General features: G+C 52.4%; 2 protein-coding genes across 21 annotated transcripts; one reads left to right on the plus strand and one right to left on the minus strand.

Annotated features, from left to right (window-relative positions):
* The first annotated feature begins 4,149 nt into the window (after positions 1 to 4,149).
* Positions 4,150 to 11,149, plus strand: Msln (mesothelin). Of its 8 annotated transcripts, none has more exons than XM_013142062.2 (17): positions 4,150 to 4,340; positions 5,769 to 5,853; positions 6,112 to 6,215; positions 6,476 to 6,525; positions 6,755 to 6,875; positions 7,324 to 7,409; positions 7,532 to 7,661; positions 7,744 to 7,937; positions 8,194 to 8,284; positions 8,356 to 8,455; positions 8,682 to 8,860; positions 8,957 to 9,112; positions 9,220 to 9,362; positions 9,440 to 9,567; positions 10,093 to 10,187; positions 10,401 to 10,587; positions 10,665 to 11,149. In XM_013142062.2, the coding sequence occupies exons 2-17, from the start codon at positions 5,772 to 5,774 to the stop codon at positions 10,751 to 10,753; spliced, it is 1,935 nt and encodes a 644-aa protein (XP_012997516.1). In that variant the 5' UTR covers positions 4,150 to 4,340; positions 5,769 to 5,771; the 3' UTR covers positions 10,754 to 11,149. The 8 variants fall into 8 exon arrangements, with proteins under 8 accessions (XP_012997516.1, XP_063082315.1, XP_012997515.1 ...); XM_063226245.1 differs by having other exon boundaries at positions 4,151 to 4,340; positions 6,172 to 6,215; XM_013142061.3 differs by lacking the exon at positions 4,150 to 4,340 and adding an exon at positions 5,543 to 5,662.
* Mslnl (mesothelin like) lies at positions 11,148 to 24,125 on the minus strand. 13 transcript variants are annotated; one of them, XM_063226234.1, is made up of 16 exons: positions 21,010 to 24,125; positions 20,573 to 20,711; positions 19,230 to 19,350; positions 17,948 to 18,086; positions 15,717 to 15,802; positions 15,484 to 15,610; positions 15,213 to 15,403; positions 14,816 to 14,906; positions 14,507 to 14,648; positions 13,880 to 14,067; positions 13,654 to 13,809; positions 13,352 to 13,479; positions 12,534 to 12,664; positions 12,364 to 12,458; positions 11,893 to 12,136; positions 11,148 to 11,588 (listed from the first exon to the last, which is right to left on the minus strand). In XM_063226234.1, exons 2-16 carry the CDS (start codon positions 20,613 to 20,615, stop codon positions 11,443 to 11,445), a joined length of 2,028 nt encoding a protein of 675 aa, XP_063082304.1. In that variant the 5' UTR covers positions 20,616 to 20,711; positions 21,010 to 24,125; the 3' UTR covers positions 11,148 to 11,442. The 13 variants fall into 13 exon arrangements, 11 of the variants coding, with proteins under 11 accessions (XP_063082304.1, XP_063082303.1, XP_063082309.1 ...); XM_063226233.1 differs by having other exon boundaries at positions 20,573 to 20,791; XR_010039776.1 differs by having other exon boundaries at positions 11,148 to 11,335; positions 11,893 to 12,156; positions 12,534 to 12,627; positions 20,573 to 24,125.
* Positions 24,126 to 24,191: the final 66 nt, after the last annotated feature.

The following is a 24,191-nucleotide window of genomic DNA, read 5'->3' on the forward strand; positions in this document are numbered from 1 at the left end:
CTGTGAGTTCAAAGCAAACCTGGACTACACAGTTTGACCCTGTCTCAAAAAAAGAAAAACAAATAATTGAAGTCCTTTATTTGGCTCCTGCTGGATGAATAGACAATGCTGGGACCATGCAGCTCACCTCTATGTGGAGTCGATGCCTGAAGTCTGAGCTGGGAAGCCACAGGAACTCAGAGTATGACAGAGGTCAGAACATTTTCAAGGTCAAGAAAGCTAAGGCAGTAGAATCTGCAGGGAATCTGCTAATACCTGTTACAGCTGATGGTGGTAAAAATATGCGGGGAGCAGCTCAGAAAGACGCATTCCACAAAGCTCTGGGAACGTGACGTGTGTGAAGCCTGTGGCCTTTCACTGTTACTCTTCAGCAAGCTCTCTGAGAGAAGTGTCTAAATGTCTGCGATGTTGTTGAACTGGTAGAATCATCTGTGTACTTAGCCATTGTCAGTTCTGAGGGTTTCACCAGAAGTACCCACTGAGTACGAGGCTTGCCCTTCTGCGTCTCTGTGTCACAATGACACAGGAATGCTGCAGCTGGGGCCCAGCTCAGATGGAAGAACCTGCCCCTGCCTGTTTTATCAGGATGAAAGGGCTTTGGGGTTCAGCCTGGTAACGTTTCTTAATGAACTCAACCTCAAATGACAGGAAAAACATTGCTTATGTGCAAAGTATGTTCTGTATTACTGTCATTACAACAACTAATACTGCTTGAATAGCAGTGTGCTTTATGGACATCTTGTGCAAAATTAAAATAAGAGTATCTTATTACTGCTTTTTTTTCCACTGAGGATTGAATTCAGGGCCTTCACATTGAGCTACATCCCCAGGCCCCACCTGTGCCCGTTTTTATTTTTTAGATTTTTTGAGATGGGGTTTCTTTCTTTTTTTTGAGATGGGGTTTCAGTAATTCACTAAATTGTCTAAGCTAGACTCAAACTTGTGATCCTCTTGCCTCAGTCACTCAAAGTGCTGGGATTACAGGTGTGTGCCACTGCAGTTGATTTCTGTTTGTTTTTAAGTAATATGGTCTCACCGTGTTGTCCAGGTTGGTCTTAAACTCCTGGGCTCAAGTGACCCTCCTGCCTCAGGCCCCAGTAGCTGGGACTACAGTACACACCACCACATCCAGTTTAGTGGGTATATCTTTTAAGTTTAAACCATAATTCATTGATGAAAACACAAGGGGCATTTCCACATTCCAAAATCCATTCACATGTGTGATGGAGGAGCTGCCACACAGCCCTGAAACAGATGCAAGTGCTCTACTGTGTGGCAATGTTTTGGTGTCAGGAGGGGTCGGTCTAGAGTGCTCAGGTGCCTTCCAGGGGACAAGATACATTAGCTGTCACCTGGTTCAGCCCTGACAGATCAAATGTTTGTAATGGATTTTGATGACAAGAAACAGTTACATTACATATTATTCTCAAATTATTTCACTTTCATGAACAGACTTACTATATGTTACAAAATTTGTAAATTTGTATTCGTGTGTGTGGTACTAAGGATAGGACTAGGAGAACTCACCACTGAGCCACACTTCCTATCCTCTTTTTATTTGAGACACAGCCTTGCTATTTGCATGCGGTCCTCCAATTTATGATCCTCTTGCCTTCCTCTCCAGAGTAGGTGGGATTATGGTTGTTTGCTATCACACCTGGCTTGTATTCAATTATTATAATTTGAATTCTACAATAAAAAGAGTGAACATTCATTTCCGATCTTGTTACGCACAATTGGACTAGTGTTTTTAAATTATTTTCTATGGAAGGGTTGTTTTAAAAATGTCTGTTGACTTTTGTAAGTTGATTCTTTTGTTTGGTTTTGTTTTGGAGACAGTCTCACTATGTAGTTCAGGCTGGCCTCGAGCTCTTTGAGCTCACCTTGTAGTTCAGACCAGCTTTGAACTTGCTATAACCATAGACTGGAAATTGATTTTTTTAAAGTTATTTTGTACCTGGAAGAATTCTCTATTACTTCAGATTGGCTCAACTGCATGTTATAACAAAAACCTAGTTATGAACAAGGTCAGAGATCAAGTGGTTTGTATAATCAGCTCAGCAAATAGAAGCTATTATAGCAGTTTTGGTTTTGTGCTGGGGTGGAACCAGGGACTCACGCATACTAAGCATGCTCTACCACTGAGCTGCCCTCCAGCCTCTTTTGTAGGTATTAGAAGCAGAGACAAATTCCACATTGGTGTCATACATTATTTTTTAAAATTTTATTTTAAAGGTAATAAAACCAAACAAAATAAAACAGAGTAAAGCCAATCAAAATAGAAGAGTAGGGGGCTGGGGATTTAGCTCAGTGGCATAAGCACCTGCCTTGCAAGCAGGCGGTCGTGAGTTCGAGCCCCGGTACCGATAAAAATGAAAAAGACAAAAAAAAAAAAAAAAAAGTAATATGCAAAATAACAACTACTGTTAAATTCTATCATCTTGTTTTGAAAGCCTGTATCCACTCAGACTGTGGTCTAAATCCAGGAAGGGCAACTATGCCTTGGGCCATGGCCCACCTCACCTCCCAGTTTCCAGCCAGTGAGGGTATGCAGGTCTATTGTAGTTATCCTGGCCCACTGAGGTGGACCATGGTGCTGAGCCAGTTTTGATTCCCTTCCATCACTCTTTGCCTGTTATTTTCAGAGTCATGGTGATGTCCACACCATACTGGCTTGAGACGAGTGCATATCTGAAAAAACTCATCCCCACCCTCACCCCATGGCCCATGCTCCTGTGAGTTGTGGCTTGCTGTGTGGCTACTATGTATACTCTGTGGCCTGCAGAACTCACCCTGGCTCAGCCAGACCACATTGTCATTTTGCCTTGTGACTCAGGCCACTCTGCTCCCTTTTTTTCTCCTGAGAAATGAGAGCATAAGATCCTGTGAAGCCTGGGCCTAGGGCTCTCTCCATTTCCATAAAGATGAAGACCAAGGCAGCCCTCCTCCCCCAGGCATCCTGGGCTGGCTCCACTCTTGCCCCTGTCGACAGCACCTCCTAACGTTCTCCACCCACACATTCCTGCTGCATGAGCAGCCACCTCTCCTCCTCTCCCCCGCTGCAGGGGGCAAGCCTCCCTAGTTGCTCTGGACAGCCTGGGGGGCTCTGGTATCTCTATAACCTCACTTCTTAGGTGTGGAAACTGAGACCAAGAAGGCTCAGGCTCTTCTGTCACCCAGGTTTCTCAGAGACTCTAGCTGCAGGGCTGGCTCAGACCCTGGGAAGAGGTCACTTGGACCTGGGGACTATGATGGGCACTGAAAATCCTCCCCATGTAGCCCAAGCCAGACACCCCCTCCTGCCTGGCAGCCCCATTCCCACTTTCCTAGCTTTCTTTAAAGAGATCAACTGGAATTTGCCAAGAGCTCAGTGACCCTGTTCCCACACATGCTACCCGCTTTGCATGAATTTTCCTGTCTCTTGAGACCTGCCCTCCTATTCAGGATCTGTGACCCAGGAAAGTTCCTACTCTTGGTTCCTTGGTGGTGCTGCATCCGCCCCTTCTATTGGGAGAACCAAGGGCTGCTTCAGGTCAGCTTTGCAAGATGACAGGTGTGAGGGACTCACAGGGTCCCAAAGTGAAAGTCAAGTAAGAAGCTCAGGCATTTTCTCAGGTGAGGAGCCCTTGGTCACAGTGAACAACCAGCCAGCAAGTAAAGGAGCATGCCATGGATGGGTCACTGTGGGCTCTGTGTCTGTTGGGGTGGGTCAGCTGGCCATTCAGGGCCAGAACCTAATATCTGGAGGATGTGCAGGAGCCCACATTCTCCACATAAGCTCTGCACTTACAAGGGGCTAACTATGGCTTGGTTAATGAGGGCTGGGGGACAGGATCCAGGCCACATGTGTGTCTGTGTATGTGTGTGTGTGTGTGTGTGTGTGTGTGTGTAGGAATGGGTATGCTGGAGAGGTGTGGCAGACGCCCATACCAGCACTGCCTGGTACCTCAATCAGGCTGGTCTGAGTGGGAGCAGGGATAGGGTTCAGGCTGGTACTGGGACCTGCCAGGGGAGGGACTAGCAAGTCCCTGCCCAGCCTGGGGCGGGCGCCTTCCTGCTGCACAAGGGGGAACATATGGATGTTCCTCCCCTGCTGTCATTAGAATTAATTTCTTCTCTCAACCCCTGTGTGGTCCTGACAAGCCACAGAGCATCTCTCTGTTGAGGGTGGGAGCAGATGGCTCTGTGTTGAAGTCTTGTCTGAAAGCTACATTCTTCCCACCTCTACTCACCGAGGCCTGACCTCAGGAAGGAATGTGGTCTGGCTTCATGTTCTACCATTTGAGGGCCGGACTTCAGATCTGGTTGGCTTGGAGACCTGGGCAGCAGCGGGAAGGCAGGTGGGTTATAGAGTTGGGCAATGTCCTGCAACTTCTCACATGCTCAGTTGGGAACTGGCCGCTGTCCCGCAGGTAGGGCCACTTCACTTCAAGAGGCCTGTGTCTGCTTAAGCCCCAGGCCTACCCAGGGAATTGTTACCATGACAGAGCCCAGAATATAGCAGGTGCTCAATAAGTGCACGAATGGTTAATGAGAACTGGGATCTGGATGGAGACTGTTTCTAGAGGACACAGGATAAAGCATGGAACTATCTTGGTACCTGTCCTGGGCTGCCCCACCAGGACCATGAAACTGGTGTTTTCAGAAATAGTGCCGGACCAGACAACTGGGATGTTGCTCCAAGTGAAAGAATAGGATATATGCTCCTGTACTCTGTCTGAGCTAAGACAGATTTCACCTGGACCCTATCTTTGCTCTGGACTCCACCTGCAGTGGGGCTGGACAGTAAGGGAGCTGTAGCCATTCTAGGTGTGAGTGCTGGGTGTCCCTAGGCCATAGGGGGTGGGGATTGTGTCCTGCTTCTGGGAGATGTGGGTGGAACTCCTTGCCTGTCCATACTTACCTTGTCTCCTGTTCTCTGGCTGGGGCCCCAGTTTTCTTCCATTTGCTAAGGTTGTGGCAGTCACAGGTGCCTCCCCCACCTTGTTGGGACATTGAGGGGATATCACCGAGAGGTCTTGTAGCTCTCAGATACCTGACTACCAGGCTGCCTCTGACAGCTCAGATCAGTGGACAGGTGGCTACATGTGTGTAGGAGGGCCTCTTGTTTTTGAGCCATGGAGGGGTGCACCTGGGCTGGCTTTGCAGGGATGGGGCAGAGGCCTCCTAGAGGTTGGTGGTTTAGTTCTGTAGGCCCTATTCTGACCCCAAGAAGACAATACTTCTCTAGGAAGGACCCTCCGACAACAGGCCACAAGTCCCCAGTCTCCTTGCTGGGGATCCCCAGGTTGCTCACTGGCCCACTACATCTGCTCCTGAACGTAGGATCAGTGAAGCCATGGGGTTGGTGGAGGGTGTTGTTTTTCATCCCCCACAGGTAACTGCAGTGGATGGGACCAGGAGAGGAGGGGGCTGAGCGATACAACTCCAGTCTGCATTGCTCAATCCCTTTGCACAGGAGAAACCAAGGCCCATGTAGTGAGGAAACAGCCCTGCCCCCTAGCAGTAACCCTGCCCTGCCCTACCCTGCTAGGCCCTGCCCTGGGAGGAGAGCTGATGAGGGGTGCTGCTGTCTTAAAGGGTGTCTTCCTGAGGGGTGGAGCTGGGCAGTCTGCAAAGCAGGGCAAACAGCCAGATGCTGCTTCAGGTGCCCATGAAGAAGGTTTGACAAGAGCTTCCTGGTCCCAGAGGCCCCTCACTGTGTGGGGATAGTGCTAGGTATGAAGGCAGGGAGATCTTGGAGACATCAGAGTCATTATTCTTCACAGACCATGGCCTGGTCAACAGCTCGACTCCCTCTGAAGTCCTGCATGATCCTCACCCACAGTAGCCTTCTGCTGCTCCTCAATTTGGGTGAGTCCAGAGTTGTGGTCTGCATGGTGTAGGACCAGGGGGGAATGCAACCCAAGGCAGGTCACGTGCTGGGGAGAGGTTTCTGCTCCTGAGGCCTTCATTTCAGCTGTAAGCAGAAAGCCCGATCCAAGAGGAGAGGGGGCCTGAACAAAGTGGGGTCCACTCAGACCCTGTTCCCAGTCACGTGGGCCAGGATGCCATGGGGTGTACATGGGGCTGGGCCAGGGAGAGGCCTGCCTTTGCTTCCTCCTTCCTTAGGGTCTGGCACACCCTGGAAATCCTGGTACTCTCCTCCACTCTACGTCTTCTACTCTGCAGGGTGGGTGCAGGCTCTGAGGGACCAGACAGTTATGACCCAGAAGGTGAGGTGTTCTGGGGAATGGCAGTGCCCTTCGGTTCTGGCAGAGGTCTGGGCTTTGCCTGGGGCTGGGGGATGTGCACAAATCTACTGGAGTTCAGAGGCGTCCCCTTGCAAGGATGTGTCTGAGCCTGGAGGGGCTGGATCAGGAAGCAGTCAAGCCAGGGGTCCAAGATATAGTCCCAGCAGGAAGCTGGGCTCAGGGAACTGCTGAGCCCGAGAAGCTCCTGCCTGGGGAGCCATCATCTAGGCCTTGTCCTCCAGGCAGCCATACTCCTCAACCCAGTCTTGGCCAACAAGAGTAACCTTGCCAGGTAAGTGCAGGACCCCATGTTCTTCAAGGGCTCTTGGGGGACTTGAGTAGTGGCTAAGTCTCAGTGCTCAAGTTACCGATCCTATGTCCCCTCATGTATTCCCTACCTAGCTGGGATTGGGGTTGGGAAAGGGATGGTGATACTTTGCCTTCCAGAATGTGCATAGGGCCCACCATAGGGGTGATATGGGGGTAAGGAAGCCCTGTGCATACCCCTGGCCTGTCCCCAGCCTTGACCCCAGCTTCCTCTGTGACTTTACCTGTACGGAGGTGTCTGGAATGAGCATTGAGCATGCCCAGGAGCTGGCCATGGCCATAAAGCAGAAGAATATCACACTCCGGGTGGATCAGGTCAGTCCTTAGATGGGGTAGGGCAGGCTAAGGAATTGGTGGCCTCAGGGATACCACACCACTGCCCACTCAGGGTTTTTCCCAGAGCTCCTAGGCCATCTGACTGACCATGAAGGTACCCTATCCTATTTGGGTCTAGTTCTCTGGGAGCAAATCTGAGATGACCTAGCCTCACTCTCCTAGAGCATCAGAGCTAGCTCTGGTAGCTCTGTCCCTCAAACATGGCTCACAATGGGTATAGAAGATAAGATGGAGTGGGGAGAGGGCTGCTGGCCAGCACCTGTATGCTTGGTGCCCCAGTGGGATAGCTCTCAGGACAACAGCTTTATGTGATCAGGGCATGGGGCTAGTATGGGCAGAATGGGGTGGGATCAACCAAGGGGCACTAGGGCATCTTTAGGGGTATTAGCCCAGAACTTTCTGAGCTGTATTTCTGGTCTCTTGGCAGCTGCACTGTCTGGCACGTCACCTCTCCAAGCACCTTGTCCCCAAGAACCTGAACATCTTTCCAGTGGATATGTTGCCCTTCTTCAAGTAGGGACACCCTCTAGGCTTGGGTGCCCCCCCCCCCAAGCACAAGGACTCAGTGGCTCAGTTGGGCCAACCTCAGGTAGAGGTGTGCATGGCCAGCCCCAGCACCCACTCTCCCTTTGCAGCCCAGACTTGTTCACTGGGCCCCAGGCCTGTACCCAGTTCTTCTCTGGCATCGCCAAGGCCAATGTGGATGTGCTTCCACGGGGAGCTCCTGAGCGGCGGCAGCTGTTGCTTGCAGCTCTGGCCTGCCAGGTACTGGATAGAGCCTGGGGAAAGGCAGTAAGGAAGGGGTGGGATGGTTCCTCAGAGGTGCTGAGGCCCATTGCCTGTGCAGGGTGTGCAGGGGTCTCTGGTGAGTGAGGACAACGTGCAGGCCCTGGGAGGCCTGGCTTGTGACCTGCCTGGGCACATTATTGCCACATCTGCAGCAGTCGTCCTCCCCCGGCTGGCAACCTGCCCAGGGCCCCTGGACCAGAACCAGCAGGAGGCAGCCAGGGCAGCTCTGCAGGGTGGAGGAACACCGTATGGGTGAGGAAGGGTATCTGGGACCTTAAAGGTTGCTCTGGTTGGTAGTTCATGGCAGCTGTGTCTGAGGTCATCCTCATCTGCATTGGGCAGCTCAGGGTCTACTATACCCTGCTGTGTCTTATCTGTGCTCACTAGGATCCCCTTCACAGCATCTCTGCAGGGGAGGCACCCAACTCTGGCTCCACCCCCCACCCTCTTTGTTTGGGGCTGGACTGGGTGGGGGCGGTCCTTGAGCGAAGCCCTTGTATCTGAACAGCCCCCCATCAAGGTGGTCAGTCTCTACACTGGATGCTCTACAGAGCCTACTGGCTGTGCTGGACCAGTCTATCATCCGTACCATCCCCAAGGTGAGACCGGACTCAGTGTACTTATGCAGTCACTGGGCCCAGGCAGCTGAGCCACCCTGTCCTGTCTTCAGGGAGTCACAAATGCCTGGCTACATCATACCTCCCAGGAGCCATCTGGGCGATGGCCTGATCTGACTACCATCCTTGTGAGGCTCAAGCGGAGCACAGAAGGTGAGCCCCACATGCTGTTAGGCCAGGTTGGGGTCTGGCACTGGAGGGTCTCACCTGCCCCAACACTTCCTGGATCCTCAGTTGGCTCAATCATAACCTCACAGGGTGGGTTGAATCACCTCATTTTGCTAGTGGGTAAACTGAAGCTCAAGGTCTTGTGGAATTTATGGGAGGAAGGAGAGGTTGAAAGGAGCAGGCTGGCCCTTGACACTCACCTGTCCTGCAGAAAAGGTCTGTCCCCCAGGGCGGAAACCCCAGGTGGTAGATGAAGACCTCTTCTTCTATGACAACTGGGAACTGGAGGCCTGTGTGGATGGTGCCCTGCTGGCCACACAGATGGATCGCGTGAATGCCATTCCCTTTACCTACCAGCAGCTCAACATTTTTAAGCACAAGCTAGATGAGGTAGCTTCTGCTGTGGGCTCCTGCCTGCCTGCTGTGTGCAAGACTCCTGTAGTCACCACAGAGGGTCTCTGATCCTCACAGTTACTTCCCCTGCAGACCTACCCACAAGGCTACCCTGAGTCCCTGATCCTGAGCCTGGGCCACTTCTTCTACTTCATGAACCCTGAGGACATTCAGAAGTGGAATGTGACCTCTCTGGATACATTGAAAGCTCTGCTCAAAGTCAGCAAAAAGCCAAATATGGACACCAAGGTGATCACCTGCCTGGAGGAGTGTCTGTGGCATGCAGGTGTGCAGTCAGGGCTCGTGGGCACACTTTGCTACCTGCCCCAAGGCACCTGAATGGCTTTCTTCCACAGGAGGTCACTCTGATTGCCCGCTACCTGCAAGGGAGTGGCCAGCTGGACAAAGACACTCTGGATGCCCTGGCTGGCTTTCATCCCACCTACCTGTGTGCCCTCAGTCCTGAGCAGCTCGGGTCTGTGCCTGACAGTCTCCTGTGGTGAGTTATTGGGACTCTGTCAGGCCCGGTGGGCATACTGCATCTCCTACTCACTGCCAACTTTACTTTACTTCCAGGGCAGCCAGGCCTCAGGACCTGGACTCATGCAGCTCAAAGCAGCTGGTCGTTCTCTACCCCAAGGCCCACTTGGCATTCCAGAATGTGAGCAAGCCAGAGTACTTGGAGAAGATCTCGCCCTTCCTGGGTGAGCCAGGGTGCACATGGCCAAGTGGAGACAGTAAGGGGTGCCAAGATAGTCCTTAAAGGCTAGTGCCACAGGGCAGCCTGTCCCCTGCCCTTTAAAACATGTGAGAAGCTGTGAATTCTACCCCTGCTAGGGGACTGACCTTCTCTTACTAATGGGTCAGGTACTGGCCAGGAAAGCCAAGCTAAGAATTCCTTTGGAGGGAGAGAATTGCTGTAAAGAAGGGGGGCTTCAGCTGGGCCCAATGGCACATGCCTATAATCCTAGCACTCTGGAAGGCTGAGGCAGGAGAACTAAAAGTTTAAGCTCAGCCAGGACAACTTAGTGACTTAGAAGAACTGTCTCAAAATAAAATCAAAGAGTTGGGGATGTAGCTCTGTGGTAGGACACTCTTGGGTTTAATGTGCAGTATAAACACACACACACACACACACACACAAAGGTGGGCTTCCTGTACCTGTGATCAGAGGATAAGACTAGGGTATACTGTGAGATCTGGAGCTTGGGGTCCTTTCCCTGAGGCAGGTGGGGTCTCCATCGAGGACCTGCATGCCCTCAGCCACCAGAACGTAAGCATGGACATGTCCACATTTAAGAAGCTGCCAGTCAAGGTTGTGGAGGTAAGAGGGATGGAGCTTCAAGGAGGTGGGGTCTTGGGGTGGCTGAGGCCTTGGGTGGGGCCCTTTGAACCTGGATCAGCTGGCAAAGCACCACATCTGGAGGGACGTAGGCAGGTACCCATGTGCCCAGGAGGCAAGGGTGTTCTGTGCCCAGAGGAGCCCCAGTGTCCTAGGTAGCCTGGAGCCCCTGATGACTATCTGGCACCCTGGCAGCGGCTGACTGTGGCTGAGGTGCAAAACCTTCTGGGACCACACATGGCAGGCCTGAAGGCAGAGGAGAGGAACAGTCCTGTGAAGGAATGGATCTTCCAGCAGAGACAGGAAGACCTGGATATGCTGGGGCTGGGACTCCGTGGTGGTATCCCCAATGGCTACATGATCCTGGACTTTAACTCTCGAGGTGGGCTGGGACATCCCTGGGGGCAGAGTTGGTGCACATGGAGTTGGCAATGTCTGAGTTACCCCTTCTCTATGCAGAGGCCTTCTCTAGAGGAACCCTCCTCCTTGCATCTGGATTTTTGCTGGCATTGATTCTGGTTCTGCTTGTGGCTGGGACTCTGATCTGAGGCTACCATTCCCAGTGTTCCTGGCCTCTGCTCACTGTGGAGCTCCACTATGTGGGAGCAGGCCCAGGTGATCACCATCCGGCCCAAGGGCATTTGAGCTCAATAAAAAGTGGCCTATCCCTCTGCAGACAAGTCCTGTGCTGTTCCAAGGACCAGTGGGGATGGAGCTTCCTGTAACCTGTGAATGAGATTCCCTGAGTTCCCCTCTCCCAGTGTTTGGAAGATGGGCATGATGGTGGGGCTTCAAGCCAGTGAGGGCTATCTGAAGCTTTCCAGATGGGCTTGCTATTGTCCCCGAGGTGGTAGCACTCCTATTCCCAAGCCTCCAGCTAAACAGTGTCTGCAGGAGGGTCTCTGTGCACCTGTTGGCCCCAGGAAAGACATGGGCAGCAGATAGCTTTTTACTTTATTCAGATTACCTTCAAGAGTGGTGAGATCAAAGCTCTCCCTGGCTCCAGTTATCCTGGAGAGGGCATGGCCTTGTCCTCACTGCCAGCCTGGGTCTGTGGCTAGGTGGGTCCCATCTCCTCATAGATGCTGGTCCTGGGAGCTGAGGTGTGTGGGACCAGACCTGTAGACCTCCTAGGACAGGGAAACCACAGATCTCTTGGGCAAAGGGTTGCACCTTGTCTGGGCAGGCTACAGCTCCTTCTAGCAGCTCTGTTTATCTTGTATGTGATGCCCATGGGTCAGTGCTGTCCATAGTGTCCAGGGTCCTGGTGCTGCATGATCATACTGCATTGGGCCTGGAAGTGCCCAAGTAATAGTAGCCACAGAAGGCTGGAGGGCAAGGCTGCTGAGAGGGACAGGTATGCCAGGTTGACCGGTGAGCTGCCTAAAGGGGATAAGAGGGTCCCCTCAGTCCTTTCAAAGTCCTCCCTCTGGGCTGAGGAGGACTAGCATGGACCCCTATTTGTGGAAGTTCTTCCATGCCCAAGAGGGATTGAGGAATTTCTCCCAGTCCCACTTTCTGCTGGTTGGCAGGGTTACAAGGGGCACCTGTGTACCTAAATAGTTCAGTAGGCAATGAAGAGTGACACCAATGTCACCCAGAGGTCAACCAGGAGACAGACGGGAGAGGAGGTCTGAGATAAGAAACAGCCAAAGGTCTTCAGTGGGCAGCGAGGGGTACGGGGTACCTGAGGTGGGTGCTGCATTGATGTTTCCTGGCTGGCTGGAGGGAGTGACTAGATGGGACACTGGGCAGGTAGTGCTGGAGAGTCTTCTGGTTGTATGGGCAAGGTTGGTATCCAGGCCCAGCTCACCCAGGGCCGACCTGTTGAGGCTGCGTAGCCAGAAGCTGACAGTCGGATGGCTGCGGGCCTTCTGCAGATCCCCCACATTCTGGCCCAGTAGCGTGGTCACACTGCCAACGCTCAGACACTGTGAGGGAAGCCGGGGGGCTGTGTGGGGGGTCCAAGGGAGAGTCCTTTGAGATCAGTGTATCTCCCAGGACCAGGCATTGATGTGGATGGGGGAGTGGGAGCAGGGTCAGCCTGGAGAGTGACAGGGGCCCACACTGGCTGCACTGCTGTGACTGTGGGACATGCAGGCCTTGGGCCCAGGGACCTGCCCTGCCTTCCCCCGCCTGCCAGATGCTCAGGCCTCACCTGCAACACATGGGGATTGAGGTTGGTGAAGGTGTCAATGTCCATGGAGATGTTGGCCTGGGCGAGGTGCTGCAATTCCTCCACGGGGGCACCACCTGGAGGGGGCAGTGGTGAACGATGAGGGTTGGGAGTTCCTGGGGAGGGATTGTGCATGCAGGGCAGGGTCTCACCGAGGTATGGGCGCATGAGGCGGTAGTAGTCAGCTGTGGTGCTGGTGTTGCGGAAAGCCTCATGGGCCTTGGCAAAGAGCACATTCTTCCGGCTCTGAGGGCAAGAGGAGAGGTCGGGAGCTCCAGCCAACCTGGAGGGTATGGGGTGCTGATGAGCGGGTTAGAGCCCTATGACTTCTACATTGCTAGGGATGGGCTACTCTCCCCAAACCACAGCTTTCTTCTTGCCTTCTGTCCTGGGTTGAACAGCATCTACCCCACCCTGAAATTTGTGTTAACCTAAAATCTTTGCCCATCTGGAATCTCAGAATGTTACTTTATTTGGAAATAGAATATTTGTGGATAAAATCAGATTAAAAGATGAAGTCGGTTTGGATTAAGCTGGCCCTAAAGCCAGTGCCTGGTTTCCTTATGAGAACAGGAGAATTTTGACTGAGACAAGGAGGAGCCACCAAAAATGAGGTGGGGCCTGTTGGGACACATGTGCAAGCCAGGGAACACCAAGGCCTGTGGGCGACATTACCCAGGCTGGGATTAAATTTGTGATCTTTATGTCTCAGCTACCCAGAGTGGTAGGACTGTGGAAAGGAAGGACCCTCTCTGCAGGTCTGGCCCTGCTGTCTTCTTGGTTTTGAATTTTTGGTCTCCAGTTTTAGGGAATAAATTTCTCATTTTAAGACACTCAGTCTGTAATACTTTGTTAAGGTGGCCTTAGAGACCATACGCTTCCAATGTTCTGACCCATATTGGGTTTCCCACTTGAACCTCATTTTCCCATTGTGACTCTTGGCAGGTAAATGGCTGGCTGGACAGCTCACCGGAACTCCGAGGGCTGGATGGTGTGGATCTGCCTGGGGCTCATCCAGCAGAGGCGGGAACCCCCAATGGCTACCAGTAGGGCGCCGGTGACCACACCATTGTGGTCCAGGAACCTCTGGAGGACTGCCTGAGGGTGGAGCCAGGGTCAGCAGGTTGGGGTCAACAGGGCCAAGGTCAGGGATTGGAGTCAGTGGGATCAGGGTCAGGGGGCTGAGGACAGGGGCCTTGGATCATTTGGGTTGGCATCTGTAGGTAGTCTGCTGACAGACTACCAGGCTGACAGGCAGATACTTGTCCTCACCTCTGTCTGGTTCTCCAGGGCCACATCTGAGGCCAGGAGGGTCACCACAGTGTCCCCGGATGTGATGTTCCACTGGCCTATCTCAGCACAGGAGTAGAGGTAGACCAACGAGGTGATGAGGTGCAGCTGATCCTCAGGCACACCCTGGGGGTAAATCTGGGGCAAGTGGTGGATCAGTGGCTATGCCCATGCCCTTTCAGACCTGCCTGGCCTGCCCACCACACACCTGAGTGAGCTTGGCCTTGACAATACGCTGGCACTCAGCAGGCAGCGGGTGCTGCAGTAAGGGGTCCAGGTTGGCTCTGAGCACATAGTTGCCCAGGCAGGACTCTAGCTGGGCACAGTCATAGTGTACCAGGAAGAGGTCATCCTGTAGTGTTGCCGCTGTGATGTTGCCACGAATGCAGGATCTCCCTGTAAGGCATGTTGATGACCCAGAGGTGTGCTGAGGCCCCAGCTGACCTCTGCTGTCTGTGTTGGGTCTATTTTTCAATTTTTTTTTTTACTTTATGGTACTTGGTACTGAACCTAGGACCTTTACACTGAGTTACATATCCTGCCCTTTTTATTTTTTATTTTGAAATAGGATCTTGCTAAGTTACTAAATTACCCAGGCTGGGATTGAATTTGTGATCTTTGTGCCTCATCCCAGAGGGCTGAGCCTACAGGTTTATGTCACTGTACTTGGTTTTGAGGGCCCATCTTGATCCCTATCTCCATTTCTAACCTTAATCAGACTTTGTCTTGCTCCCCAGCCTTGACCTCTAACCAAGAGCTTGGCCCCAACCAGGCTGGGATGGGGAGTCCAGACTGGGGGAGACATAGCATCCCAGCCCACCATGGCCACACTTACCTGTGCCCCGCTTGGGCCTTGTGGACACTGAGCTGGCCCTGGACTCCAAGAAGCTGGTGACAAAGCGCCGGACACTAGATTGGTTGAGATGCCCTACCCGGAAGGCGGCCACCATGCTGCGAAAGAAGTCCAGGCCTACCGCCTGAGAGGAAAGGCTTGCTGGCTTCAAATCATGAAGCAGCCTCGCTCCTCGCCTCACCCTTTAGGTTCCCACATTCAGGCTCAGACTGGCCTCAGACTTGGATAGGCTGGTCAAGGGGAAAGCTGGGTGCTTCCCAATCCACATGTCCTCACCCCACCCCATTGTACCTCCTGCACCTGTTCCCATAGTTGGGGGCTGATGTAGGTTGTCAGAGGCCCCAGGGCCTGCAGCTCCTCCAGGTTCCAGGATCCAGGAATCCTAGTGCACAGGAAGGGAACCATGTCAGGGTCTGGGGTAGCACCTGGCCCTATACCACCTGCTCCTTCCTGAGAGGGCAGGAAAAACACCCAATAGGTTCTCAGATGCAGTCGGTCCCCTGGCAATATCAACATAGTTCATAGGGTCTGCCCTGCTGAGGACATGCAGCTCTGTGCCCACAGGGTCAGAGTGAGGCTGAGGGCTGGGGTCAGAAGTCAGAAGTCAGCAGGGGTATGGACACCAGTGATCTCATTAGCCCAGACTCAGGTTGCCACCCATTTCATTTCAAAGAGGAGCCTCACCCACCCCAGATGGGTCTTCCCACTGGCCAGGAGGGTGTTGAGGGCAGCCTGTTGGGAGATGCTCAGCCGGGGGCAGCGTAACAGGTTCTGCAGTACATGGGGGTCTGCAGTCACAATGCTGGATGCATCCATGTCACACACCAGGACCCCAAGGATCACAAGATCTGAGGCACTGAGCTGCAGGTGAGGTCCCCCCTGTGGGGACAGCAGATCAATGTTAAGCAGGAAGCCTGGGTCCATGGTATGGCTGTCCGGTTCCCACCTGAGGTGCCTACCAGGCAGGCCAAGGCTGTGTGTCGTAGGGCAACCCTCTGGTCAGGCAGGTTGACCAGCAGCTCTGTGTTTCCCTGGGCTGCGCGGTGTGTGAAAGCCCGACAGTTGGCTTCCTTCACCTGGCTCAGGCTGTAGGTAGGTGGGATGACATCAGGGAGGCCTGAGCCTGGAAGAGGCTTAGCCCATGCTGGCAGGATATCCTAAGTGGCTGAGGAAGCCATGGGTAGACACTTACTTGTAGAAAAGCAGGAGATCTGGTGGGTGGAGTGCAAAGTCATCCTGCAGGCTGAGCCGGGAGGCGAGGTTGGCCAAGCAGCTGAGCTGGGCAAAATGGGCAGCAGGTCACTCTCTGTACAGCTTGGCCCCAGACCCCTCCCTCAGCAGAAAGTGTCAATATTCAGACCAACAATTGAAGCACATGTGTGAGAAAGTTCTGTGCAGCACAGAAAAATGAAAAATCAGATGGCAGAAACAAGGCCTAAGAAAGCAACGGATCAGACAGGTGTGGTTGTTCATTCCTATAATCTCTGAGGTGGAAGGCTGAGGCAGGAGGATTGCAAGTTCAAGTCCCGCCTGGGAACCTTTGCAAAACATTGTCTCAAAAACAAGAAACAAAGAACAAAAACCAAAAACCAAAACCAATCAAAAACAATACCAGGGATCATGGTGCATACCTATCTCAGCATAAAGGAGGCTAAAGCAGGAGCATTACTGCAAGTTCAAGACCACCCTAGACTACATAGTAAGTTCAAGTCCAGCCCAAATTACGTAGGGAGACTCTATCTTAGAAAAAAAAAAAAGGTTGCTTAATGCAAAGGCCCTGGGTTCAATCTCTAGTACCAAAAATAAAAACAAAACATACCAACTCTGCAATTAAAAAGACAGATTTTCAGATTAGGTTTATAGTAATTCAGCATTACATTGTTTATAAGGTACAACTAAAGTAAAAGAAAGCCTCCTGGGAAATTAGCTCAATGGTGGAAGTGCCTGCCTAGCATCAGCAAGGTTGTGAGTTCAAATCCTGATATCAAAGGGGAAAAAAAAACCCTGGTAAATACTGACTATAAGCCAGTGCTGGCAGGTGAATTGTTACTTCTATCTTGTATAAGTAGCAGCCTTTTCAATGATCAACTTCCCCTGTGTGGATTCCCATAGAATGTGTCTTAGGGAACTGGTCCCTTTTTTTTTTTCAGACAGGGTCTTGCTTGCAGTTAAGGCTGGCCTTGGGTTCCTTTTGTAGCCCAAGTTGGTCTTGAACTTGCAACGGTCCTCCTCCCTCAGCCTCCCAAGTGCTGGGTTTACAGGAGTGCACCACCATGCCCGGCTTAGTCCATTTCATCTAAGCTGTCACATTTGTGTGCACAGATGTTCCTTTACTACTCATGAGCTCTGTAGCGCTGACTTCACTTTCATTGCTGATATTAATAATTTCCGATTTTCTTTTTCCTTTCCTTCAGCTGGCAGGGATTTATTGATCTTTTCAAAGAAGCTTCTTTTGAATTTGTTGATTTCTTGTTTTTAGCTTCACTCTAGTTTTCCACTCCAGTTTTCACTACTTCTTTCCTTTTGCTCATTTTGCCTGGGGTTACTCCCCCTCCTCTAACATGGAGCCTTGAACGACTGATTTCAGAGCTTTCTTTTTCTGGTATTTTGAGACAGGTTCTTGCTATGTAGTTCAGGTTGGTCTTGGGCTTATTATGTGTCTATCCCAGGCTGGCCTAGAATGCACCGCGATTCTCCTGCCTCAGCCTCCCCAGGGCTGGGGTTACGTATGTGCGCCACTATGCCCAGAAAGAGCTTTCTTTCTTTTTTCTTTTCCCTTTTTTTCTGAAAGGATCTCAGTACGTAGTGTAGGCTGACCTTGAATTCACTTATGTATGTGTATGAGGGTGACCTCAAACTCATGGTGATCCGCGTACCCCAGACTCCCAGAGTATTTGGATTACAACTGTGTGTCACCACATCTGGCTTCTGCCCTCTAATTTCTTCCTTTTAACTCAGGGGTGGATCATGCCTGACTCTGCTGCAGATGGGCTCTTTTGGCCTCTCTCCTAGCTTAGGGACCTATAGCCCAGTCAGGCCAGAGACCATTGGCCTCACAACCCATCACCACATGAAGCCGGAAAGCTGGAGGAAAGGGCAGTGCACACTGGGACTGGGAGGCTGTGAAAGGAAGACAGATGAGCATCATCCTCATCAGGAACAAGAAGCAAAGCATCTAAAGGCAGAGTGGCTGAGGTGGCATGGGCCACATCACAAAGCTGCCTCCAGGAGGAAGATCCCATCTTACAGACCAAACTCCCTGTCATACTGGGGCCACTGCAGAGCATACCCAGATGGTGTTGAACCTCTTAGATTGGCTGAGCTGTGAGCTGGCCCTCTCTTCAGAGGAGCTGCCTACCCACATCCCCCGGGTCTCCTCTAAGGCCTAACTTCCCCCTTCACACCTCCTTCCATGGTGCTTACCTGCCAGGCTTGGAGTGGGACGTGCTGTGATGCCAGACTCCTGAGCAGGGCAGAGAGCTGCTCTCGTGGTAGCTGGCCAGCTGGGTGGCACCCGAAATCTTGCAGGAGGGCAGTGTTAGCTCTGAGCAGGAAAAGGAGGCTATAGAGTCCACAGAGCTGTTAGGGGAAGCTCCAGCAAGGGCAGATTTGTCCATTTCCCAGGGAGTGAAAGGTAGGAGTGGCTTGTAACATAAGACTCCTGCTCTGCTCATTCATTCCCTACCTGACCAGCACGTGGGCCAAACTCTCCATTGCATGAGGCTTACGTACGCCCAAGTATCCATTTGCTGTGGCTCCTGGGGTCTGGCTCTGACCATTGCTTCAGGCTGAGGGGCCTAGAGGCACCCACTCGGTGGTCACAGCCTAGACCAGTGGTGGTGAGCTTGTGGCATGTGTGCCACAGTGGACTTTTTATCATCAAAAGCTCTAAAAGGTTCACCATCACTGGCCTAGGCCATCACCTCTGAGTCTTACCCTGAGGAAGACTGAAATAGTGTGTCCTCACAAGTGGGGTCTTAGATGGCTTTAGCCTGGGCTTGGTTAGTCCCATGTGGGACCCTGGTCCTGTCTGGTTGATCATTTCATTAACTGATGGACTCATCAGTGACTACCAGCTCCTAGGGAAGAGGAGGAGGCCAAGCTCAGCCATGAGACTCCTGGGTAGAGAGAAGAAACAACCAAGCTGGGGGAGAGGTACAGGGATCTAAGAGGACCTGGGGAGAAAAGAAATGATTTTTTTTTTTTGTCTTTTTTCATTTTGATCAGTACCAGGGATCGAACTCACGACTGCCTGCTTGCAAGGCAGGTGCTTATGCTGCTGAGCTAAATCCCCAGCCCCTGGGGAGAAATGATGACCTTGAGGTCACTAGAGTGGATGTAGGAGCTTGGGTCTAATGGCTGGAAGCCCCAAGAGCAAACTCAGGTGATCCTGGCCAAGGCTGTAGATTTGATTAGGCCTCTGGTATACCTGTCCAAGGAGCAACCTGGATGATGGACTCATTCCTTGATGATGGTCCATTCTTGGATCTGTAGCTGAAGCTGCACATGCTTGGTCACCTAGGACAAGGTCCTATAGGTTGAAGCCTAGGGTAGTGGCCCTTTCTCCCAAGGTCTTATATCCTTCGATGTGACCCTCCAGAAAGACATCCATGGGCCAGCCCAGATCAGAACCCTCTTCTTCCTCCTCCCATGCAGCAGCAACAGAAAACACTGGTTTTGCAGGGCCCTCCCTCACTGCACTTACCTGGCCCATGGGTCAATCTCACTGATATCCAGCCCTCTCTGGAAGACACCCTCATCCTGGGGACTAGAGCAGTGAGCAGTGAGGGACAGGAGGAGGGCGAGGCCAGGGCTTGCCAAAGCACCTGGAACAGAGTGGGCCATAGAGCTCCGTGTCAGGGTGAGCATGGGTGCCTTTGTCATCTGGGGTCTGTGTAAGGATCCTTGGGGTCCAAGAAACCCAGCCCAAGTAGGCCTGTCCTGTGACCCCTACCACAGCCCCTGACTCCAGTGGGAAGACTGGAGGAGACCCTGAGAACTGTGCAGACTCATGTACACACAATCTGGCCCTGTGTGTGGAATGAGCCGGAGTGAACTTTTGTGTACTGATGTGTGTATGTGTAAGCTCCTTCCTCCAGCCAGACCTCCCTCCTGCGGCTCTGTCCTCAGTCTGAGCCCTGAGACCTGAGTCAGGGGCAGATGTTGACTTCTACTAAGCCTCTCAGCTTCTGCAGTAAGGTGCAACAGGGCTTCCATAGGACTCAGGAAGCCTGGCCTATGTTTTGGCCTTGGAAACCCAGCCCACTAGATGGGCTTTGTGTCTGGGGAACCCCATCTTACTGGCCCTGGAAAGATCATGTAACAAAATCTCCCCACCACTGAAAGGGCTCATGGATGGGAGTTTGGCTTGGCAGATGCTGTCCTGGCCAGGGTAACTCTCTGTGGGGCCTCAAATACTGGGTCTCGGCGCCTGCTTTTCTCAGGAGGACTGGGCAGGATATCTTTAGGCTCTGTCGCCTTTCCTTGCCTTGGGACCTGGCCTGGTCTGTGTGAAAGAACTCTGTCTTATGTCCTTCTGGCCGGACCAGCACCCCTCTGCTTTTCCATATTACTGGGACTTGAACCCAGAGCTTACCACATGTTAGGTAAGTACCCTGCCACTGAGTTACAATCCCAGCCCTTTCTATTTTTTTTCATCTTGAGACAAGGTCTCAATATGTAGCCAAAGCTGGCCTCAAACATGCAGTCTTTCTGCCTTAGCTTCCTGAGAATCTGGGATTACAGGTGTGCGTTAGTATGCCTGACAGGCCATGGGTTTTCCATTCCTTCTGGGACCCCAAGCCCCTTACAAAAGCTGCATTCTCAATGTCTCTTTGCACTGTCCAGCTAACCATTTGTGCTGGTGAAATCCTCCCTCCTCCTCTCTTTTCTTTTGGGCATGTCTCCCAGTTTGGGTTCATGGGGATAGAGTGGCTAGAGGACTGACCATCCTTTGCCTCTGCAGCTAAGCAGATGGCCCTACCATGTGGGTCTGCCAGACTCCCAGAGGGCCCAGGGAACCCTTTCTGCAGGGAAGTGTCATCTTACCTACTCTGGGGCCTATGGCAGAGCGGCAGCAAGTGCTGGTCATCCTGGCTGAGATGTCCCCAAGCAGGAAGACAATAGGACAGCAGGCAGTAGGTCCAGGACTAGCCAAAGAGGAAGGGAGGCAAGTGGTGCAGACTGGCTTCAGGGCACAGAAGGAGAGATATCCAGTGTCACACAGAATTCGTGACCCTGGATGGCGCCCCAGTGCATCTGCTCTGCCTTTGGGAGAGAAATAATCCCACAAACAAGCGTCAGAATAGGGAGAGAGGAGCTGCAAACTCAGCCTTTCTTATCACAGGTCGGACTCCAGGGACTCACGCTACCATAGCATATCCAATTAACAGATCTCTTACAAACAGTGAGTCCCATAGGCCTGGGGGAGAGGTGCCCCCTCACCAAGCAACCCAGGTACCTTCTGTCCCCTCTTCAGAACTTACATGCTAGTTCTATCACTGGAACCTGTGTCCTGGGGCTCAGGGGCCCAGCCAAGGCTTCTGGACAGCTGTGTACTACTAGCTTCTCTTGCCACAGTGAGCACAGTCTGACAGCTTTGGGCTCCCTTGGACTCAGGAATTTACAAAGCTGAGAGGAGGATGGGAGAGGTTGTCATCCCATGCTAGGAGGGGCTTAATCTCCTCCCTGGGGATGCCCACTGATCAGAAGTGCAGCCAGGAGCCCTGAGGCCCAGGTGGTAGACCCACCCTGCCCAAGCCTCTCACCTGAACAGGAACATTGTGTAGAGAAGATGCTGCCCAGAAGTTGGGACAAGGCTGCTCCTGGTCACTTGCAGCAGATAGAGAGGGACCTATAGATCAGGTACTGTAGATGCTATGCAGCTCATTAACCCCAGGGACATGGCTGATATAGAGCAGGGGCACCTGAGGCCTCACTTGCTTCCATGCCTTGCCCAGCAGGCTGCACACAACTGCTCTGACTAGTGGGCCCCCATTTTAAACATCAGATAACCTGAGGGAAGGGATGTAGGTGGGGGCTGGGAGACTACCTTATCATTCCCAGGGGCCAGCTCAGCGGATGCCTGCTTCCCAGTCTCAGCAGGGTAAAAGGCTGAGCTCATGGTTGGCTGCTACCCAGCATTTCCCCTGTCTGTGGGGGCCCAGGCCTGGGTATCTATGGTGCTCAGATGGGTGGGGTGTTGAATATACCTTTGCATATGGCACACAGACATGTATATCTCAGTTTACATGATCTGTGTATCCTGGAGCTTGTACATATATATGCTCGAGTTTCCCCAACATAAAGTACTCATGGACCAGTATGGTAGTAAGTTGGCCCTTCTATAGGGATAGATACAGGGTTGGGCAGTATGAACATAGGCTAGTGGATATGGAGCAGAGTGAGGCTGCAGAGACCCATGCAGCCCTGCCCCAGCTGAGGCTCTGCTCAGGCCCTTGACAGTTGCAGCCATGTCAGTCCTGGGGCAGGGGCAGGATGGCTTTGCTGGGTAGGATTCATAGGGATCAGAGCAGGAAGGACTTTCCTACTTGTTGTCTATGGTGCCTGAAGCTTTTCCTAGGCTAAGGTGCATAGCCACAGTTACCTCAGGCTGGCTCTGGACCATGGCCCCGGCCCTGGCCCTTTTACTCATCTATAGCTCTCAGGAGTCCAGGAGCTCAAGCTTCTATAGTGTGATGATGTAGCCACCTTCTGCATACATCCCAGGGTATTTGGTACCAAAAAGATGGGCTTAGCCAGGCCCTGGAAATGCTGATGACAGATGAAGTCTCCAGGGGCCTTTGAACAGTCCCCTCCAGTGCCCAGGAACATGGTCCATCAGGGTGGCCTAGATGGTCCAAAGTCTCATCTAGTTTGGGATGGGCCTCAAAGGGTCCTTTAGCCACTGCCAGTGCTAGCACAGCAAACATAGCAAATTCCATAGCTGTACTGGGCAGTGGTGAAGGGCATGCAGCCTGGAGGGGCCAGTCTGGAGGGACCAAGGTCTGGGAGTAGGCTTGGGGAAGGGTCGTGGGGAGACAAGGAAGGACTACCCTGAGCCCAAGCACTTCCCTGGTATAGGCTTTGGCTATGTAAGGTCTTAAAATGGCTCTGGACACTGAGGGGCCTGGGGGGATCAGGTATTAGGTAAGGACTGTCCAATATCCTTAGAGCCTGGGGTACACTAGGGTAAAGGTAGAAGATACCTGCCCATTGGGTCTGGCTTCCAGGGCATCTCTGAGCCCAGGCTGGACAAAAGACCAGAGAATGAGAGCTGTTGTTGAGACTGCTGCATTCTGTCCCAGGCTCCTGTATTGATTTATTAAACCCACTCACAGCCCTTAGCAGGCAGTAATCCTGGTTTTCACAGGAAGACACAAGGGCCCAGAATGGCTGAGTGAGTTGCTGGAGGCCACACACTGGTGAATACTGGTGCTGTGTATGGTAGGCAGGGTGTCCAGCACTGCTGTACATATTTCCCATTGTCCCTTACCTGCAATGCCTTGTCTGAGGACTTGCCTGATTGTTCCACATCCTTCAGAACTTGTCTATTCTACAGCCAGGAGTTGAGGGGCAGATGGGCCAGGGAGGAATCATGTTGGGGTTCTGCAACCTAGAGATGGAAAGGAACATCCTATCTTGCATGGGAACAAGGGTTGAATCTGGCAGGTAGTTGGTCATTGGAGCTCCTTGGGCCTTCAAGACTAGGAGAGGCTGATAGGCTTTTCATGGAGAGCATAATTGGAGGCTTCCCTGGGCAGGGTCTATCCCTTGGCTGCCTGCCTGCCCATCTTCCCATGTGTCACCTCTTCCATGGGTCATCTACAATTCCTGGAGATACTGGATGTCCCTGTCTGTTTCTGCAGGGCCTGTACAGGGGATACAGAAGGTGGCCCCACTTGCTGTTTTTTTTTTTTTTTTTCCAAAGGGGAAAATTTGAGTTTGCAACTGAGAGTTGTTGGCCTTAGTGATATGTTGTGGGCTCAGCTCCCAATGTGGCCCAGCTACCAGGACAAGGGAGGCCTGGCAGCCTTTTGGGAAGCTTTGAGATGGCCCTGCTTAAGGTCTGGGGTCCACCAGAGTGCAGAGTAACCCCATGATCCACAAGCAGTGGAATATGTAGCCTTATGGCCCTGCTGCTCATTCTTTTGGGAAGGGGTGTTCAAGGCCTCAAGCCCTTCAGACATCCCTCATGAGTACTCACTGTGTGCCTAGTGGAAAGCCAGGCCCATGTGGCTGACTCACTACCTTTCTGACGCATAGAAAGCAGGACATGAACCAGATCACCTCAAATGGGAAGACAGCTGGGTGGCTGCTGGGGGAGGGAGGATGGTGTTTCAGAGAGGGCACATCTTCAGGTGGGACTTGGATTCCATAAGGGGTCAAGGGTGAGGAAAGTGGTCCAAGGCCCAAGAGAGCATCTCTTCTGGCCCCCAGAATCCAGCATTGCTGCTGGGATCTTGCCCAGAACTAAGGCAATCAGCCCAGGAGTACATCTCTCTTCCCACAGAGCTGATTCTGACAGCCAGCCGTACGATCTCTGTGGTGCACATAGCAGATCCACAAAGGACCCCAGCTGTGAGTGGCTGGATACTTTGATGCCTCTGATTAGGAGTTGGGATCCTCTGAGGTCTAGGCTACCTGGTTTCTGCCTGCAAGAGCCCAA

This window comes from Cavia porcellus, unplaced genomic scaffold (assembly GCF_034190915.1).
Source record: "Cavia porcellus strain 051 isolate PalLab524CR breed Dunkin Hartley unplaced genomic scaffold, mCavPor4.1 scaffold_16, whole genome shotgun sequence".
In the NCBI taxonomy this organism is placed as follows: Eukaryota; Metazoa; Chordata; class Mammalia; order Rodentia; family Caviidae; genus Cavia; species Cavia porcellus.

Coding starts and splice junctions, on each gene's coding strand:
- Msln (XM_013142059.2), top strand. CDS start 5,721: ATGAAGGCAGGGAGATCTTGGAGACATCAGAGTCATTATTCTTCACAG. Junction 8,285..8,355: donor TCATCCGTACCATCCCCAAG/GTGAGACCGGAC, acceptor TCCTGTCTTCAG/GGAGTCACAAATGCCTGGCT. Junction 10,588..10,664: donor CCTGGACTTTAACTCTCGAG/GTGGGCTGGGAC, acceptor TTCTCTATGCAG/AGGCCTTCTCTAGAGGAACC.
- Mslnl (XM_063226234.1), bottom strand. CDS start 20,615: ATGACCAGCACTTGCTGCCGCTCTGCCATAGGCCCCAGAGTAG. Junction 14,649..14,815: donor TATGGGAACAGGTGCAGGAG/GTACAATGGGGT, acceptor CTTTCCTCTCAG/GCGGTAGGCCTGGACTTCTT. Junction 12,665..13,351: donor ATCCAGCCCTCGGAGTTCCG/GTGAGCTGTCCA, acceptor CATACCCTCCAG/GTTGGCTGGAGCTCCCGACC.